This window comes from Ursus arctos, unplaced genomic scaffold, assembly GCF_023065955.2.
Source record: "Ursus arctos isolate Adak ecotype North America unplaced genomic scaffold, UrsArc2.0 scaffold_32, whole genome shotgun sequence".
Taxonomy (NCBI): Eukaryota; Metazoa; Chordata; class Mammalia; order Carnivora; family Ursidae; genus Ursus; species Ursus arctos.
The window spans coordinates 5,805,736-5,825,657 of record NW_026623008.1 but is presented as its reverse complement, the minus strand read 5'-3'; the positions used below and the strand labels follow the sequence as shown (position 1 = coordinate 5,825,657).

The following is a 19,922-nucleotide window of genomic DNA, read 5'->3' as shown; positions in this document are numbered from 1 at the left end:
GGGAAGGGGCAGAGGGAGAGGGAGAAGCAGGCTCTCTCGTGAGCAGGGAGTCTGATGCAGGCTTTGATCCCAGGACCCAAGACCCTGGGATCATGACCTGAGCTAAAGGCAGATGCTTAACTGACTGAGCTACCCAATCGCCCCCTTATTTGAATTATTTTTACTATTCTCCATTCATATTAGTCAGTATTAAATAGGATGGTGGGGTTTTTTTCTTTCAGATTTTGATTTGTTGTTGAAAAGAGAAATGGGAAAAGTTTATATGCTATGTGATTTCTTATTATGGAAATGCAATAAATTTCGAAACAGCAAACTATGTAAATCAGCCTTGGCAAGCACCTCTGCTTGTATTTTATTTATATTATATCAAGATATTGGAGTCTACAACATATTACATTGTTAATTATAGCGTAAGTGAAGATGCAGTGGTTTTCTAGTATAACCAAGGCCTTTTCAACTGATTATCAGCATAATAATATACAAAGTTGAGGTTTTATTATTGTACTTTGACCCATTAGAAACATTTTGAACTTTTGTTTTGAAAATTAAGTGTTTAGAAATTTACTAGTATGTGGCTCCTTTTGGGCTGAGAACTTCATAAATTCACGTTTGTTTAAAAGTTTCAGGCAGGGACGCCTGGGTGGCTCAGTTGGTTGAGCGTCCACCTCTTGATCTTGGCTCAGGTCATGGTCTCAGGGTCTTGAGATCGAGCCCTGCTTGGGCTCCCACTCAGTGCGGCGTGTGCTTGAGATTCCACCCCTTTCCCTCTCCGTCTCCCTGTGCCGCTCTCCCCATTCTTGCATTCTCTCTCTCTCTCTCTCTCTCTCTCTCAAATAAAAAAAATAAAATGTGAAAAACAAAAACAAGAAAACCCAAAAGTTCCAGGCAACAACACTTTGACAGATTGTGATTTATTCTTTTCGTTTCATTTGGATGAAGATGACTTTTTAAATTTAATGCTTTGATATTTTATTCCCCTGTGGGTGATCCGTAGCTTTAGTCAAAGTTGAACATTATGCCCTGCTCTGTTCTTTTACTAAATACAACAGAGAGCATTCTCAGAGTTCCTCAGGGGTAGATGGGGAGATAAAAGGCCAGTTATGTTAACCTCTGGTAATGGCACCTTTATGACTTATTGCAGCAATGATTTTGTATTTGATAATTTTTTTAAAGATTTTATTTATTTCAGAGAGAGCATACAAGTCAGGATGGGGGGGAGAGAGAAGCAGACTCCCTGCTGAGCAGGGAGCCTGATGTGGGGCTTGATCCCAGGACCCCGAGATCATGACCTGAAGGCAGACACTTAAGGGACTGAGCCACCCAGACACCCCTGTTTTTGATAGTTTTAACAGAAAAGTATCACTCTAAGTTTTTCTCATCTGTCGTGCTCCTGATGCAGGTCTTCATGATTGTGGCCCTGCTTGGCTTTTCCACGTGAATCACTCTCAAGTTTCTTTAGCCATTTCTTTTCTGTTTTTTTTCTCATTTTTCTAGAATAGCTTTATTGAGATATAATTCATATATTTCACCCTTTTAAAGTGTCCCATTTAATGGCTTTTATTATATTCCCACATTTGTGCAACTGTCACCACAGTTAATTGTATAATGTTTTTATTATTCCAGAAAGAACCCTGTACCCATTAGTAGTCACCCTTCAGTTTCCCCCTCCCCCATCCTTGGCAATTATTAGTCTGCCTTCCAGCTCTATGGATTTGCTTATTCTGAACATTTCATATACATGGGATCATATAGCGTATGGCCTTTTGTGACTGGCTTCTTTTCACTGAGGGCAACATTTTTGAGTTTTGTCCATGGTGTAATAGTGCTGGCCATTTTATATATCATAACCCTTTTATTTCTTCTTCTGGTCAGCTTTGTCTGTACGTTTTTACAAATGTGGCACCTTCGCTGAAGCAACATTCCCCAGATCTGATCAGCATAAGGTGGCAAAGAAGTACCACTTCAGTTTTCCTAAAAGCTCGTCTTCCTAATGCAATCTAAGCTTTTATGAATGTGTGCTCGTTACATATTTTTTGTCTTGTGTTTGTGTCTTGTTTCATTTCTCTCTGTGTACTGGCCTTTGCTAAGCCATTTCTTTCCCACCCTCAGCATTTTGGCTGAATTTTGAACCAGGTACAGGACCTTAAGCTTCATTTTATTGGATATCAACTATTAGTCAGCTGCTTGATGTCATTAGTAACAATGGCAATATTAATAACAACAAAATTAAAATGTGTTGATTGAGTACCTATATGCTAGGTGAAAGTGTAAGTGCATTTTTATGAATGAATTCATTTAGTCTTCATAACAACTCTTTTTTTTTTTAAAGATGTATTTATTTATTTTCGAGAGAGTGAGTAAGAGCGAGCAGAGGGAGGGGCAGAGGGAGAGGGAGAGAGAATTTCTAGCATACTCCCCACTGAGTGCAGAGCCTAATTCAGGCTTGATCTCAGAACCTTGAGATCATAACCTGAGCCGAAATCAAGAGCTGGCTGTGTAACCGACTGAGCCACCCAGGCACCCCTTAATCTTCGTAACAATTCTTATAAGTATGATTATCACCTACAGATGAGTAAGCATACCCTGTAATATATATTTATATACATAATAATTTAAACTTGAAGAAAGAATAGACTTGAGGCCAGTGCCTTATAGCAGTCCTCTTGAAATGTCTGCGAATCTGCAGTTTTGGGGCTTTGCTCTTCAGCCCATTAGAAATCCTTCATGCTTGGGGTACCTTGGTGGCTTAGTCTGTTAAGTGTCCAACTGACTCTTGGTCTCAGTTCAGGTCTTGATCTCAGGGTCATGAGTTTGAGCCCCACATTGGGGTCCAGGTTGGGCATAGAACCTACTTAAAAAAAATAAAAAATAAAGAAATTCTTTATGCTCTAGCCTCTTGATGCATCTCCATCCTTTTTCCTAGGTACTCAGCAGGGGCTGGGGAATTGACTTGGCTTTTCCTTGTGTTTGGCAAATTTAGAAAGTTCCTTTAAAATTTTAAGAAACTTCTTTCTCAAATGATTTGTTTTCTTCCATGGTAAAATGTTTTGAGAATTATGTGGTGGTTTTGAAAAATGTCCACTTAACATCACTCAGGATTTTACCCACCTATGAACCTATATTAAGGATTAATATTAACACAGTAAGTATTTAGCAAATCAGGATAAAAGCCCTTAGCCTTTTAACATTTAAGAAGAAGCTTTAGTAAAATCATTCATTCATTTATTTATCCAGTAATAAACATTATTCAGTTCCTGTCCTTTAGAAAGCCTTTATAGGAGGGCATTTGTTAAAAGTGTTCATAATCATTTAATCTTAGAACAAAGTAGGCCCCTGAGTTTTAAAAGGGCTCATATGTTACCATGAGTTCTAAACTATGCTATAGACTACTAAAGTTTATATATGTGCTAGTATGTATATTTCTTATACTAGTTTTGAAATATACTTAGGAATACTTTTTTATAGCTCTTCTAGATAATTTTTTTACCCCCACACTTTGAAAGTTGATGTATTAGTTTCTGGTGGCTGGTGTAACACATCACAAATTTGCTGGCTTAAAACCACAGAAGTGTGTTCTCTCCCAGTGCTGGAGGCTGGAAGTATGAAATCAAGGTGTCGGTTGTGCCGGGCTCTCTGTCTGGGTCCTCAGAAGAATCGTTCCTCTTCTTCCTTCCTGTGGCTGCTGGCATTCCTTTGTTTGTGGCCACATCTTTCTCTGCTTGTGTTCACACTGCCTTCCCCTCTGTGGGTTTGCATCTTTTCTATTCTTTTTCCACTTCTATTACATTAGGATGCTTGCCCTTTGGACATAGAGCCCACTTGAATAATCTAGAATTATCTCCTCATCTCAGAATCATTAGCTTCATCCTATCTGCAAAGACCCTTTTTCCGGTTAAGGTCTCATCTGTTCCAGAGATTTGATGTGGATATCTTCTGGGGGTCATTTTTTAGCCTGTTACAGTTGGATTTTACTATTATATTATAATATGTTACGGAAATAAATTAGAGTACTTATGTAAAATTTTTTTTGTAACAGCTTATTATTTTTACTTCAATTCTGAGAGTATAAAAATATTGCTAGTAGGGACTATGATATTTCTGTACATCTGAGGATATTTGATTTGCAAAATAGTACAGTATTTGTATAGTATATGGTACAGTGTATCTGGCTTTCCTTTTACAAAGAACATAATCAGGTAATATAAAAAGCATGTATAACTACCGGATTAACTGATTTATTCCGACCAGTGTTTTGGGGGGTATTTCTTCCTCGGCTCTACCTCGAGGCCACCAAGCTGGGCCCCTGCAGAACCTTCGGGGACAAGATCTTGTGTTGCTGACACGGTTGCCCTTGAAGCTATTGTTCTTTTAAGTCTCTGCCTTCTGTTGTGGTTTCTCGTGTAGCCTGACAGCCCTGCCCAGAGCCCTGCCCTCAGCCCAGCCCTGCCAGACCCTGACAAACTATGTTGCCCCGGGCAGCTCTCTTACCCAGGAGGCTGACACTCCCCCATAGCTGGTCACTCACAGAGCTTCTAAGGTGACTGCACGGGACTGCCTGCCCTTGCCCTTCCTGCTGCCCTGCCTTGTTGGTTGGCCCGCCTTCTCCCCGTCCACAGCAGTTGTTGAGCTGGTGTTGGGCTGTGTATTCCCGCTCACCCCAGGACTTTGGAGTACCAGTTATCCAAGCATTTTTAGGAAGGTTGACTCTTCATTTCTCTCTCTCTCTCTCTTTTTTCCCCCCAGGAACGAGGTATACATTTTCATGTGTTCTTAAATCAAGTCTGCCTTGCTTGCTACCTCTGAGTTGTCATCATGTGGCATCACACAAAATCATGTGCAGCTGTTAGAGTTTGTGACTTTTGGTTTGCATAATACAGTGAGAGTTTTGGGGTCTTCCACAGTCAAGCTATCTTCTACCACCGCTGCTTTGAAATCATACAGTCCCATCGTTTTTATAAGACCCTTTGTTTGAGAAAAGCAGAATTTCAGAAGGTAGGTTCCTAAGGCCCAGAGTGCGGGCCTTCTAGGTTCTCCGGGCCATTGCTTGAGAGCACTGCTATGACTGCTTGGAGTCTTTTTGCTTCTTTCGTAGTCACTAGCTCTGTTCTTGGCTGAGGTTTCCAGATAAAAGAGCAGTCACTCAGAAGTGTTCCCTACTCTGGAGTCACACACTCTTCAGTGTGTGCCTCTTTGATTTCCCTTGTTCCATTAGGTTATCATTGTGATCAAAAAGAATAGGTGTACTGTTTTTTTACACAACCTTAAAATTACTTGTCAAAAAGCACTGAGGTTCAGGTTTCTGAATTTCATGGACTGGGAGCAGTCATTTCTGCACCCAGACACAACTTAGTGGGACTTACAGCAATTTCTGTAAATGTTTTTCACTTCATACTTTGCAACTGCTCTTGAGGGGTTGTTCTTGGTTTTGTTTTTTAAGTAATCTCTACGCCCAACATGAGGTTTGAACTCACAACCCTGAGATGAAGAGTCACATGGTCTTCTGACTGAGCCAGCCAGACACCCCTGGTCTTGAGGTTTTTGTTTTTATTTTCTTAAATTAACTTTCTGAAGGAATCTGGATAAAATTGACTCATAGCTGGCCTTTCACATACACTTTCTAGGTCAGTTTAGCTTTTATGAATGGGTTCACTAATGCCTACATTTCCATGAGATGGATAGAACTGTTTTTTTCTGTCACCCTCTATGTTAGAGCCTTACATACTGTTTTGCTGTATTCAAGTCTGTGAGGATGCTCAGGAATAGAAGAAGTGTTTTAATTTCCACTTGTGGCCCTGAACCATTTCCACTTGTAATCAAACATAGGTCTTCCCAAACTGACAAATAATGATCATTCACAAAAGAGGCATAAACAATCTAGATTCATGCATCCGCCAGTAGTTTTTCTGTCTGTGGCCAGAGTTCTACTCATGCTGTATCTTTAAGCTGCATCTTATCATTAGGGGATTGGTTTTGCTCAGTCCTTCCCTCAGGAACACATGGTTCATCACATTGATCCACGACAGCCTTGCTTACTTTATGTCCTTTGCTTGGACTCTCACACAAAAAGCAGGAGGAAAGACTTTGTTTCTAGGAAGTGAGGTTTTAAATGCATGTTAGCTATATAGATGATTATTTGTAATTATATTTAAAAACCTGTGGCATAGGGGTGACTGGGTCCCTCAGTCGGTTAAGTGTCTGACTCTTGATTTCAGCTCAGGTTATAGGATCGAGCCCTGGGTCAGGCTCCATGCTGTGTGAAGAGTCCCCTTGAGATTCTTTCCCTCTTTCTCTGCCCCTCCCACCACTTGCTACCACATGCTCGCTCTTGCTCTCTCAAATCAATCAATCTGTCTTTAAAAACCTGTGGCATAAAGTATTCCAGTTTTCACAGAAACCTGAAAATAAAGGTGCTAACCAATGGATGTCAGTAATGCCTCTGTAGCAGCTAGCTATTCAGGGTTTGGCTGGGGCAGTTTCGCCTAGTTCATTGGCTGTATTCTTTATTTTACTGTTTTTCTAACCAAATGTATTAATATTACCATTTATTTATTCAAAAAAGTTTCCTTTAGTATTTCACCTTAAATCTCTGTAAAGAGAAGAAATGTTAAAAACTTTGAAGTTCTGAAAATGACCTACTTTAGTCCCTCTGCTATGGTGAGGAAGCCAGGGGCTGTGTTGCTGTGCAGAGGAGAGGCACCCCAGATCCCTTTGCCCAGGCTACTGCTCTTCCCAGTACAGTTGCTGACTCTCTTCTCAGTTTCCTGGTTCCTAGACGCGGATTTTCACTCGGTTCCCTAGACGCGGATTTTCACTCGGTTCCCAGCAGGTCACCAGGTTCTCGGTTTCCCCTCTCAGTCCCACATTCTTCCTGTCTTGTAAGTGCTGCAGAGTAAACTTTGTTCCTGTGGTGCTCGGGAGCTTGTTCGCTCTCCTTAGCACCGATGCTGTTTCCCCATGAAGGTCGTGCGGTCCTACCCTTTTTTTAGTCCGCTGTCCTTGATGGGACATTTCCTATGCTCCAGGAATCCTACTCAGTGATTACCGTGTATCTTTTCATCCTAAACTGTTCTCCAAAACAGGTTCTGTATTTTCCCTTTCTGTAGCTGAGAAAACTGTGGTTTAGAGAAGTAACTTGCCTGTTATCACACCGCTAGTGGCAGAGCTGGAGTTCGAATGAATGCCAGAGCTCGGAACCCTTTCCTGTTTGGGCTTTATCTCAGTAGAACTCCCACATGCTCATTGTTGGTCCCAGGACCTCCGCAGGTTCTTCTTTCCAGGTGTTTATGAAGACTGTGTCAGATTAGAGCCTCAAAATAGCTGGGTGGTCAGAAATGGTCAAGACAGTCAGAGTTCGTTTTGTTTTGTATTTTTAAGATAGTTCACTGATCTCAGTTGATGCCAGCATTTGATGCCTACTTTCTCAAGCGCTTGCTGATTGAGGCTCCTGTTCTGTGGGTTTTGAATACCTTCAAAAACACTGTAGCCAAGAGATGGAGACCCACTAATTTCTAGACACAGTATTATGTGGGAAGTGATTATGAGTGAGAAATATGGCAGTGTTATATCAGCCACGGGAAATTCATTTGTGAGACGTTACCTAGACACACTACTGCCTATTTTTACTGGCTTCTAGAATGTTTTTATTTTTTTAAATTTAAATTAAATTAGCTGACATATAGTACATCATTAGTTTCAGATGTAATGTTTAATAATTTATCAGTTGCGTATAACACCCAGTGCTCATCACATCATGTACCCTCCTTAATGCGCATCACCCAGTTACCCCATCCCCCACCCACCTCCTGTCCAGCAACCCTCAGTTTGTTTCCTATCATTAAGACTCTCTCATGGTTTTTCTCCCTCTCTGATGACTTCCCATTCAGTTTTCCCTCCCTCCCCCTATGATCCTCTGCGCCAATTCTTATATTCCACATACAAGTGAAACCATATGATAATTGTCTTTCTCTGATTGACTGATTTTGTCAGCATAACATCCTCCAGTCCCAGTCAATGTAAATGGTAAGTATTCATCCTTTCTGATGGCTGTGTAATATTCCATTATACAAACACACACACCCACACCCACACACCCACACACACACACACCCACACCCACACCCACATCTTCTTTATCCATTCATCTATCGATGGACATCTCATCTCTTTCCACAGTTGGGCTATTGTGGATATTGCTGCTATGAACGTTGGGGTGCAGGTGCCCCTTTGGATCACTACGTATGTATCTTTTGGGTAAATACCTAGTAGTGCAATTGCTGGGTCATAGGGTAGCTCTATTTTTAATCTCTTGAGGAACCTCCATACTGTTTTCCAGAGTTGGCTGTACCAGCTTGTATTCCCAACAACAGTGTAGGAGGGTTCCCCTTTCTTCACATCCTTGCCAACATTTGTTGTTTCCTGTCTTGTTAATTTTAGCCATTCTGACTGGTGTGAGGTGGTATCTCGTTGTGGTTTTGGTTTGTATTTCCCTGATGCCGAGTGATGTTGAACATTTTTTCATGTGTCTATTGGCCATTTGTACGTCTTCTTTGGAGAAATGTCTGTTCATGTTTTCTGCCCATTTCTTGACTGGATTATTTGTTTTTGGGGTGTTGAGTTTGATAAGTTCTTTATAGATCTTGGATACTAGCCCTTTATCTGATATGTCATTTGCAAATATCCTAGAATGTTTTTAATTTGGTTGTTACTCTTCATCAAGTATAAGCAAGCTTATCAATCATACTGCACGGATTATTGATTTCCAGAACCTGCTCTGTGAAGTCATTTTGGTTTCTCTAGACAGAGTCAGTGTTCACTGGCACTCTGTGTGTTTTTATGATAGCATTTATTTCATTATTTTCTTTATGTGTGTGTGTTTCCTCTTCTCTGAGCTGCTGGTTCCCACCTCCTGTCTACTCACCCCATCCTCGAGTGAAGAAAAGACAGTGTGCTTGCTGTGTCACTGAAGCTGGAGTTTGGGAGCCCACAATTGCCACCAGACAACCAGACCACCAGTGCTAAGCTGCTCCAGAAGACATTGGGGCAGGGACTCTTAGAGCTCCTCCTGGACACGGGTTTATATTCTGCTCGCTGCTGTGGAAGCAGCCTTGAGCAACATACCAAACCTCTCAGTTTTGCTTCCTCATTTTTAGTACCCTTACCACAAATGGTGGTGTGAGGAATGATGAAGTCAGAAAGATCTAATACAGCACCTCACACATGCAGTGCTTAGCAAACTTTGGCCGCCCTTCCTTTCTCTCTGTGACTCCAGGAGCCGGCATAGTTCCTGAGACATCGTAGTTGTGTGGAGAGTGTTGCAGGGAGGGTCGGTTCAGCAACTATGTGTTTTCCTTCTGAAAATGAACCAGATCTACCCCTCAGCCCTTCTTGAAGCAGCTACATTCTGCCTCTGTGCTGTTACCTTTAAAATATGCTCCCATAGGCACATTTACGCAAAGTTAGTCTTTCTAGTGCTTAAATAGCATCATTTGGAGTGACACTGGCCAAACAAAAATAAATATCGTGCCTTTAATTTCAATCCTAGTTTTTTAATGCATACATGTATCGTATTTTGAGCTTGATTAGTCCAGCGGTGATGGAGGTATGAATGAAAATATAGTGACATCCATAAATTATGGATTATGAGAATTTTTTTAAGTTTTATCTTAGATTTCTTCAGGATCTTTCTCATTTATGTTAATGGTTGAAATAATTAAACCTTTGCAAAGAATTTTAACATCTCTTCCAAATCCCACTTTTTTCCCCCTTTCTAAGCTATGTCGGCAGTTTCTTGCAAATCAATGTATTTCACAGAGCAAAAGACTTTTAAATCTAATACCGTTCTTAATGGACTACAATTATTTAATATTTAGCATGGATGCAGTCTAACTCAGATAGGCTTTTTCTACAGTTATTACAATGGCTATAATTGCAAAAGGATGCTTTAGGGTAGGAGAAACTGCCAGATGCAATACCATTTGATCTAAAAAGGTCATAGTAAAAGGGACATTTAAATTAAGTTATAAATTACAATTGAAGAACAATATTTTGATGTGTGAGACCAGAGATGTCAGAGCAGGAAGATGTAATTCATGGGTTCATTATAGAACAGAGGTGCCTGACAGCTGAGCCATGCCAAAAGGAAAATTTATTTGCAACATCACGCAGACTGAAAACGGCAGCTAAGATGAGAAGCCAGAGCAGAAACTTGAAGCCTTGTGGTAATACACAGAGTTTGTGCTAATACGACTGCCTGAGATCCTGAGATGCTTAATGATTGCTGTAATATATATGAGGTGTTTGGACATGTGCACATTTTCTGTCGTATTTAAATTAAGACTTTGTCCTTGCTCTATAAAATAACGTACTTTATAACTAGGCATTAAGGTTGATTCTCTCACCTCTCTGTCCAATATACAGATTTCCTGAAATTTCAAAACTGTTTAGGCAGCAGAGCTAAAGCTTGAAACTGGATCTCCATCCATGGCAGCTTTGAGGAAGGATATAATTTAATGTTTATAGCAATCCATGAGAAGTTCAATCATGAGTTAATTAAACTGTAGGCAGTCATTAAGTATTATTTATTCTTTCGAGAAGCTTGCCAGTAAAGCACTTATATATATTAAATTATAGAAAGTAATAAGCAGGGAATGATTTGTCAGGCAGAGCGAGAGTAGCACATTTAACTTGGGCAATTATGCAGAAATGTGTTTTTCTTCTTGGGGCATGATCCTTTCTTGCTGCTAATCACGCAGAGGTCAGAAGCTGTGATAAGACCATGGAGGGTGTATCGTCCCCAGCACTGTGCGGTAGATGCTCTGTTGAGCTTCTGGTTGTTGAGGAGTCTTCGGTAAGAGATGTGTGCCTCCAATTTTACTCCCCATGATGATGGCTCTACACAGTTTATAGCTTTTTGACGTTTCACGTATCTTGTCACGTATCTCATTTCATACCTTCCATTGTCTTTTGACACAGCTGAGGGATAGTCATGTGAGGCCCATCTGACAGATGAAAACCACAGCTCAGCCAGTTTGTGACAAAACTGATAACAAGAATCTGTCTCCTGCCTCAAATCCTGTGCTGTGTTCACTAGGCATTGACAGAAGACATTGACTATGGGATGATTTATACAGATGGGGTGGCTGGGCACCCAGAGTTTTTGAGAGCTTTTTATGCAACTGACCAAATGCATCCAGTTACATGTGGTATCGTAGTCTTTGGCTCTGTGTAGTGGGTTCGTTTGTTACAGTGGAACCAAATCAGGAGCTTGTGTTTCTCAAGCTGCTCTTGTTTTTAGCACCAAATCGCACCAGGTCAGCCCTGCTGGTTCACTAATGCAGGTCCTTGCTAGCACAATGTCTGGCCCTAGGACTTGCTTAGTAACTCTTGTTGAGAGGATGGAGGGCCAAGAGAATGTGGTGCAAGCAGCCTGCCTCTGAGGGGCTGGGACCGTCCCACTCAGTCTCCTGGGAACTGGAAGGTGTGGTAGAGGAGGGCTGGACACCTAATAGGGGAAGAGTCCTGTTTGCTATCTCACAGTCAACAAACCAAAAGTGAAGGAAAGAACACAGCCTGAGGTTTCTGTGGAGCAACCCCGGGGACCAAAAAACAAACTGGTGGAAAACAGCAAAACAGAGGTGGTTCCTTGATGGAGTGACTTGAAAGGCTAGGAGATTGAGGCTGTATCACCATTTTGTTATCAAATTCCCCGGATATTGACTTGTGGTTTAGGGGAGGACAGATTTGGCTTGTGTATAAGTGCAGGCTTGCAGTTCAGTGATGTGGAAGCAGCAGATTTACAAGTATATGCCTCCCTGATCATTGATTGGATTATACGCGCACACATCCTTGGGATGATGAATTTGAAAACAGTGGTTTCTGCTGAATGACCTCCTGCTTTAATGGCTGGCAGGGTGATGGGGATGGTGTGAGATCTAAATGCTTCTCCCACCAATAGCTTGTAAAGATTGGAAGCTGGTTGAGTAATGAGGTTGTATCTTGGTCCCCGTATTCTGTGATGATTTTTCTCCCAGCCGCTCCAAAATGGTACGGTTCGCCATACTCTACATTAAAATTGCGTTTAAACCCAGAATTTACTAACCCTGCCTGGTGGCAAAATGGACAGAAGGGTTTACTTATCTTGCTTTAATTGCTTTTCCAAGGCTACAAAGTGAAGCTGTAAGACTTTTGAGGGTTTTTTCCCCTGTCTTCATTGCAATTTCTTTGAACAGTCTTCTCTGGGGAAATGGTAGAAGATTTTATTCACATTAAAGGACCTTTTTACCTCAGCAATAGTGGGAAGGCTGCACTGAATTTTCTCACTATATAGATGTGTCTTTATGGTTGTGATCGGGTGTTTAAAATTTGAAACCCACATAATGTTTTCCACAAGATGAAATTATTATAATTTGTTAGAGCTTGTTGCTGTATTAGAGGGGAATGTTTTTAATGACAATTTTTAGCGATTTAAGGTAGCCAGTATTTTGGTAGATTTAGTTCTGTATACATAAGGAATACAGTTGAAATATCCAGTTTAGTTCTTCCTCAGACTTTATTTTGGCTCCAATCTCAAGAAAGAAAATCTTCATAATCGTCTAGAAAACCATCCCTCTTTTAGAAGGGCTCATTGGTTGCCTGATACAGGGACTAAAGAAGGTAGTACCCACGTTTTAAGGACCCTAGAGTTTGAACGTGAGATTTATATAGACATGTTATACTGTTATACAAAACTAGTACTTTACAGTGCCTCTCACAGGTTACACCATTCTCACTCCTACCTTTCTGGTGTGCATTATCTGTGTTCTTCACCAGCTGTATCTCTGGTCCAGCTTAGCACTTGGTAAACATCTGTGGAAGGAATGAAGGATGTCCTGAAATCCAGTAATTTTTCCAAAGTGCTTCAAAACATAATCTTCATTTTTGTGAAGCTATGCCGTAACAACTTTTAGTATGTTAGAAGTGTATCTTTAATTAAATATAATTAAAGCATTTTTTGTAAAGATGTAAAACTCTCTGAACGTTCTCAGACAAGAGTCTTAGAAAGTACAATTACATGTTTATAACATTCAGAAGAAGATGACGGTATGGAGAGGTTCAGTTGTGTTCCCTAGGAAGAGGGCACAGCAGAGCCACCCCTTGACCTGGCTTTTGGACTAGCCTTTATGAATTATTGATGACAGCACAATAATACTCTAACTTCATTTGTTCAGTAAATATTTCATCACTGTTGGTAAATAATCCCATACCTCTGACTTTTCAAATATGTCTTGGTAGAGGGGTGGGAGTAGACACTAAATATTTATTGGGTTTATATCATGGAAAGGTCAGGAACAGGAATATTTTAAGAGGACAGGGAGACAGTGGATCAAATGAAAGGAGGGAATTACCCATTATTTAGAGAACAGAGTAGCGGAAGGAAGCCCGGGTTGCCACACATACACATTGCAACAGCTTCTTCAGGAGAAAGTGTGATGCAAAATGAAGATTTGTGAAGGAAGTGTGAATGCCAGGAGATGTTTAGGGGATAAATAAGCAGCTCACTAGAAATTTAACAGAGGGTGCCATGCATGCACTGGACAGCCCTTCTAATAAACCGAACAACTGAAAGTGCAGCAAATTAGAACATTTCTTGCAGCTCCCATTCAAAGCTATCCTTCCTTGGTTCACCAAAAGTCAGGAATGGCACAGGGATTAATGACATTTGATTTAACTTCATTCAGCAGTACAGTTTTGGAACAGGCCTTATGTTCTTATGAATAATTTCTTATCAGCCATATAAGATTTTAAATTTTTTTCTGTGTACTGGCATTTTAGTCAAATTTCAAAAATTATTAACATGAATAATTATGTAAAACATAAGTGGTTTTGTTTATAGTTTAACAGATTCCCCCCCCCAAAAGGCTACTATCTAATCTTGAATATTGAATAGAGACTGCTTCCGTTTTTTTTTTGTTTTGTTTTGTTTTCCCCTCTTTCCTTTTAAAAATAAATTGCTAATACTCATTTAGCATAGTACGTGCCAGGTGCAGTTCTAAGCAATTTACATGTGTTTTCTAATGTTATCCTCATAATACCCTAAAAGGTAGATGTTATTTTTATACTCATTTTTAAAGATGACAACATTAAGTCCCAGAGAGGATAAATAACTTGCCTGAGGTCCCACACCTAGTAGGTAATAGAGCTAGAATTTGAATCCAGGTAGTCTGGCTCCAGAGTCCTTGGGTTTTCATCACGCTCTTTCTTCATAATTACCCCATATACTATAATTACCTCTAAAGAAATGTTGTTAATTTTCCATAAGCTTTTTATTAAGAATTTATGATTTGATCAACTTGAATTGATTTCAAATTATCAGTAAAGTATGTACTTTTAAAAAAATTAAACAGGCATGCAATTTTTTCTTTTATTCAGTTACGGTCCACGTTTTTAAGCTCATATTATAGATTCTTGTTATATCATAGAACTTGACAAGTATCTGCTTGCTCTGGATATTGGGCAAAGTTTGAAAATCTAACTTTATTTTCATCTTTTTGTACTGCTGAAATAAGTCTAGATTGGACAGTTTTCAAACATTTTATTTTAGCATTCTCTAGTATGGTATTTATAGTATATTATCTTATTTTTTAAAGTCTAATGACGAATGTTACGAAAATATATACGTTAATATCTAGGATTCGTATTCAGTACATACACCCCCTGCACACACCATACCATTAAAACAGATCCAACATTGATTGTAGCTGTAGGCATTTTATTTTGTTTTAAGGTAGTGACTTCTTGTTAGAGTTAATATATATCCTGGACTTCCTTGGGCCTGGATTTAAAATAAATTGGGGTCCTCCAAACTGTTAGAATACTCAGGAAATTTTAATTTTTAATACTTTTGTTTCTCTGAATATTTGTGATGTCCCTTCCAGTAGCAGTTCGATAGTTAGAAGAGAGACTTGCTGTGTATGTTTCAAATATTATTTTAATTTATTCAACAAATATTTACTGCAGGCTTACTATATGCCCAGCCCTGGATCTGTAGCAGTTGCTAGGAAGGCAATCTGCACGTCCTTCTTAAGAGTCTTCTACTAAAGAGGGGAAACATAGCACTCTCTCCTCTTGTGAGTCTGTAGCACTTTACTTACACCTAGGTAGTACCAATAACTATCATCTGCTCGATCTTGTCATCTCATATGTATTGTGTCCCCATAACACATCCCCAGGAGTTTGCGAGTCTCCTGGAAATAAAAAACGTGGCTTACTAAGGTTTGGACCTTGTTCGTTCTGAGTTTGCAACTGATGCTGGTGAACTGTTCAAATAAGGGATTGAAGCATGGGTGAGAAGATTGGAAGGTCCGTTCCATCAGAGCAGGGATGCCTTTGCCTGTTTTGTTCACTGCTGTATGCCCAGGGTCTAGTACATTGCCTGGAATGCAGTAGGCACTTAGGCAACTTAAGGCCGAATGAATTAGAATCACCTGAGATTTAGATTTGGGTGGAGTTTACATAGGGACAGTAGTTGAAGGCATTTATTTATTAATGTAACCAGTAGTTCTGTTAGATCTCCATAGACTGTGGACTGTGTTAGGCACTGGAGATAAGGTCTTACCCCAGAAGGGATTCTTGTGCCAGAGTAGAGTACTAGATATGTAGAGGAAAGCCAGATTTCCAGTGAGAATTTTGGAGGGACAGACACAGTTGGGGGAGGTAGATTAAGCAAGAGGATCTTTCTGTCTGCTACTTCATTCCCTCGTCTGCAAGTTGAAACTCGAACTAAAAGGAGCTTGGGGTCACATGAACCAAGAAAGGAATGTCATTGCCAGATAGAGAGGGTGAGTGGTGTCAGGCACTGCTTGGGGTTGGAAAGGATATGGAGTGGAGGAAGTTTATTACCATTGATGAGAGGAAAGTCAGCTCCTAGAAGGAGTGTGTAGATAAACCAACATCTTCTTTCACATGTACTGTTAGTACACTGTTACAGAGTTTCATTAAAAAGCTCTTATAGTTCAGGTACTTGAAAATTTTTTTAGTGAAATTACTACAATTGAAAGACTTCAGAAATGCTAAAGGGAAATAACATAATTCAGTAGTTCTTTGAACCGCTTTCCGGGGGCAGGAGGAATGGGACAAGAGTGGGTGGCAATCACACTGGCTGGAGTCCTGGCTTTACCGCCTGCTGGTTTAGTGTGGTGAGCACCTTTGTTTGACCTTCCTATGCCTCGGTTTCCTCATCCATAAAATGGGGTGACTGTAGTTCCTACCCAATAAGGTTAAATGAGAAAATACCTTCCTCATAGGATCAAGAAAGATAAACGAGTACATGGAGTGTGTTCACCGCTGTGCCCAGCCAGATGTTCAGTAAATGTTTGTTCCTGTGGTTCTGAATCCTGTTCCTGTTCTTGCCAAAATGTTCTCTACCTTACCTGCCTCCCTTTCCCAGAACAGCTGGAACTGGGGTCAGGGGGCAATTGCAAGAGAATGAATTCTCTTGCTGACTAACGTGCCTGTTCTGTGATTCCTCTATTGGAACAAATGCAGGGCTTCTCTTTTATTGATTTGCTTTCAGATCTGTTATTTGGCACACTTCACTAACTGAAATTGTTGTTGTTGTTGTTTTAGCTACATGAAAGTGGCTATGATGCTGGCAAAGCCCTGCAGCGCCTGGTAAAGAAGCCTGTGCCCAAGCTGATCGAAAAGTGCTGGACGGAGGATGAAGTGGTGAGTGCAGATGGGAGTGGCCTTGTGGCCGTGGTCACCGGGCTGTTTGCTTCTCAAGTGCATGCCCTCCCTGCCCTTCCGGGGACTGTCCGTGTTATCCACTAGTCAAAGGAAGGAGCCTTAAGGCATCATAATTGTACAGAGAGACTTGATCTTAGTGAGCTTAGTGGGAAGGATTTTCTCAGGTTTCATGGAAAGAGAGAAGAGATTCGTAGTGTTGGTTGGCTGGTTTTAGCAAGCCAGCTTTTGATACCTCCCTATTTTAAGACACAAGCATTTTTAAACCAGTTGATACATATCCTAGAGTGGAGCCAGTGACTTGCAGGAAGCGTAGACCTGATTATATAAATACAGTGGATCTTACATATTCATTCTATCATTATGGCCCATCAGAGAAGGTGGGGAGATAAGATATGTGCCCACAAATACAGATTTGAATACCCATGGATTCCTGTCCCAGCAGACTGAGTTCTCATGAAGCTACATCCCCATCTTATGACTTCTGAAAGGTATTGCCGTAAAAGACTTACAGATTACTTGTGCTTTTGCAGATAGTCTTGTGTCTGAGTGTTACTGCTTGACATTTGCCCTCTAGGTTGAAAGAAATTAAGATGAAGGCTGGCACTGATAGATATATAGATTATAAGTTCGTTGCTTATATTTTAAAATATGCTCAGAAAGAGTGTTTAGAAACTTTGTGTGCTTTCCTGATCTTGCTCTTTCGTTTTTTCAGCCAGCAGTATTTATTAAGTACTTAGTGTGTGCCAGGTGCTAAGAGCCACATCAAGAACAAAAGGTCCCTGCTCACAAGGTTTATGTTCTAAGAGGAGAGACCATCTATAAATCAGTATACGTCAAGTGGTGGTACATATGTGTGCTGAGGAAAATAGAGTAGGTAATGAGGATGGAGAATAAGCTGGGTGAGGTGCTATCTTTCGTAAGGGGCCGAGGAATGGCCTGGTAAGAACCATTTGAGCAGAGACCTTAGTGCAGAGGTGAGCCTTTTGGATCAGGGGCCCTAAGGTGAAAGCATGCCAGGGGAAGAGAAGTCTGGACCTTGGCATGGTGAAGAAGTAGGCAGGAATGTGTCTGGAGGGGGAGGAGGGCAACAGGCCGTGGATCATGTGTGGCCTGCGGACCCATGGTCGGCACCTTGCTCTTTGCTCTGCACGGGCAGATTCTGAGCAGAGGGGTGACTTGATCTGCTAGTGAGGCACACACGCTGGCCCCTGGGTCACAAGTGGGTTTCTGGGGCAATTGCGAGCTTCCAGGCCCCAGACCAGTGACTGAAGAGCACGGCAGCAGTGCTGGGGAGAAGTGATGAGATCCTGGGTGCGCGTCGGAGCAAGAGCCAAGAGGATTTGTTCGAGGAAAGGCCGTGTGGGGGGCGGCGATGGGAGGGGGAAAGTGGACCGGGAGGCTGCAAGGAGGGACCGAAGTGGCCCCTGAAGGTTTGGTTATGAGAGAGCTTTTTCAGGAGTCCAGTAAAGCTTGAGGCTGGTCAGATGCTTGAGGAAGTTGGTGCTGCTGTTTTGAAATTAAACATTTAAAAACTTCACATGAGCAGTAAAGAGTTGGAAACGTAAACATTTGTTATTGTTCAGAAGTGGCAGAGTAAAAATGTGAGATTTGTTTGTTTTGTCAAGTCAGATAGATGTCATTTTTCACTGTGGACCCATTTTTGTGAGAAGGAGGGGAGAGTTTTGATGGATAAAAATTGAAGATTCCTCAAACAGCCTTGGTGGAAGACAGGTGTGAGGAGGTGGAGAGGATGGAAGGAATGTGTGAAAGGCTGTGCCCCCAGGGGCCTCACCAGTGCTCGTGCACCAGGCACCCTTCTCGGCCCTCCTTTGCCTTCACCCCTTGGCTCCTCAGCAGCCAGGAGCTCCCTGTGCTTTCTTCTGCAGCCTGTCCTTCCCTGTGGAATTTAAGGACTCCCACTTAAAAGAAAGCCACTTTCCTTTTGCTGCAGCACTTGCTTTTCTTGGGCACAGCGTGGCCTGTGTCCCTGCTGCCGCTGCTTGGAGACTTATAGCAGCCTGAGGGACGGAAAGGGGAGTCTTACACATCAGAAAAAGCCTGGCTTTCTTTTGAAAAGTGAAACATGACTCCAAAGTGCTGCACATTCCAAGTACATGGTAATGATCCTTAACTGCATAAATCCTTGTCATTCGGGCTCATTTTTGTCATGTTTGCTTCTTGTTTTGGTTGGAGTTTTGAGAAATGTGCTGGCACTCATCCAGGCCTTGCAGAACCCAGGGATCAAATGCTTCCCTTATTTATAGAAGTTCAGCTTCACTTTCTAAAACCTCAAAAGCGAATGAGAAAGACAGATTGAATAATTGATAGGCTGAAGGCAGCTTCTCATGAACGTATCCAAGCCAAATCTTTGACTAGCTTTGTGTGGCAACCAGGCACAGAAACTCGAGGGCCTCTGCCTTGGCCTGGTTTTGGCTGTGACAGCATAACCTGCTGTTGTATATGTGGCCTCTTTGGTTGAATTCTTCACATTTTCTCACCCCAGGAATCACAGGAATAAGCAAAGCAAGTGTGTCCCAACTAAAATAAGTATATGGGCCTACCACCCCCTTTCGTCCCCACCTAAAATAACATTTTAGTTATACTTCAGCGTCATTGCCTCTAGTGTATCAGTTTGATCAAACTGCAGCAACATCGATGAACTGAATAATCCACAGACGTAGAAGGGTTGGTAGCATGAGCACCTGCCAGTGTGAACCCCCCCCCCCCCCCGCCATGCTCTGAGCAGGCAGCCTGTGCATGCCTTCGCCCCGGCAGGTGCACTGCTCCTTGACCAGACGAGTCTCTCCCAGTGTTGCCAGACCGAACCCTCACCGCCCCTCAAGGTTCAGCACAGTTCCTAGGCCCGGCCCGCCGTGGTCACGCCCTCTTCTGAGCAGCTTCTGCTGCTTGCCATGTTTGTTGGCAGCCTGCCCCTTGCTTTCTCCTGCTGCCATCACCAGCTCTGTTCCTCACAGCTTTATTTCCAAGTTGACTGCCCTCCTAGTTGGTAAACTTCTTAAGAGTGAGAACTTAACTGATGGTGAGAATAGTATCTGGTAGAGAATAATATTTTTGTCTAAGAGGGACTTGAAGAATATTGACAACTCTTTAAGATTATCATTTTTAGGGGCGCCTGGGTGGCACAGTGGTTAAGCGTCTGCCTTCGGCTCAGGGCGTGATCCTGGCGTTGTGGGATCGAG

General features: G+C 41.6%; 1 protein-coding gene across 10 annotated transcripts in view; it reads left to right on the top strand.

Annotated features, from left to right (window-relative positions):
• RERE (arginine-glutamic acid dipeptide repeats) overlaps positions 1-19,922 on the top strand; it is a 409,522-nt gene that overhangs the window by 301,415 nt on the left and 88,185 nt on the right. For all 10 annotated transcript variants that reach the window (XM_057305330.1, XM_057305328.1, XM_048221924.2 and 7 more), the window contains one exon: positions 16,603-16,701. In XM_057305330.1, the coding sequence (XP_057161313.1) occupies positions 16,603-16,701 (99 nt within the window). The remainder of the gene's footprint in view (positions 1-16,602; positions 16,702-19,922) is intronic.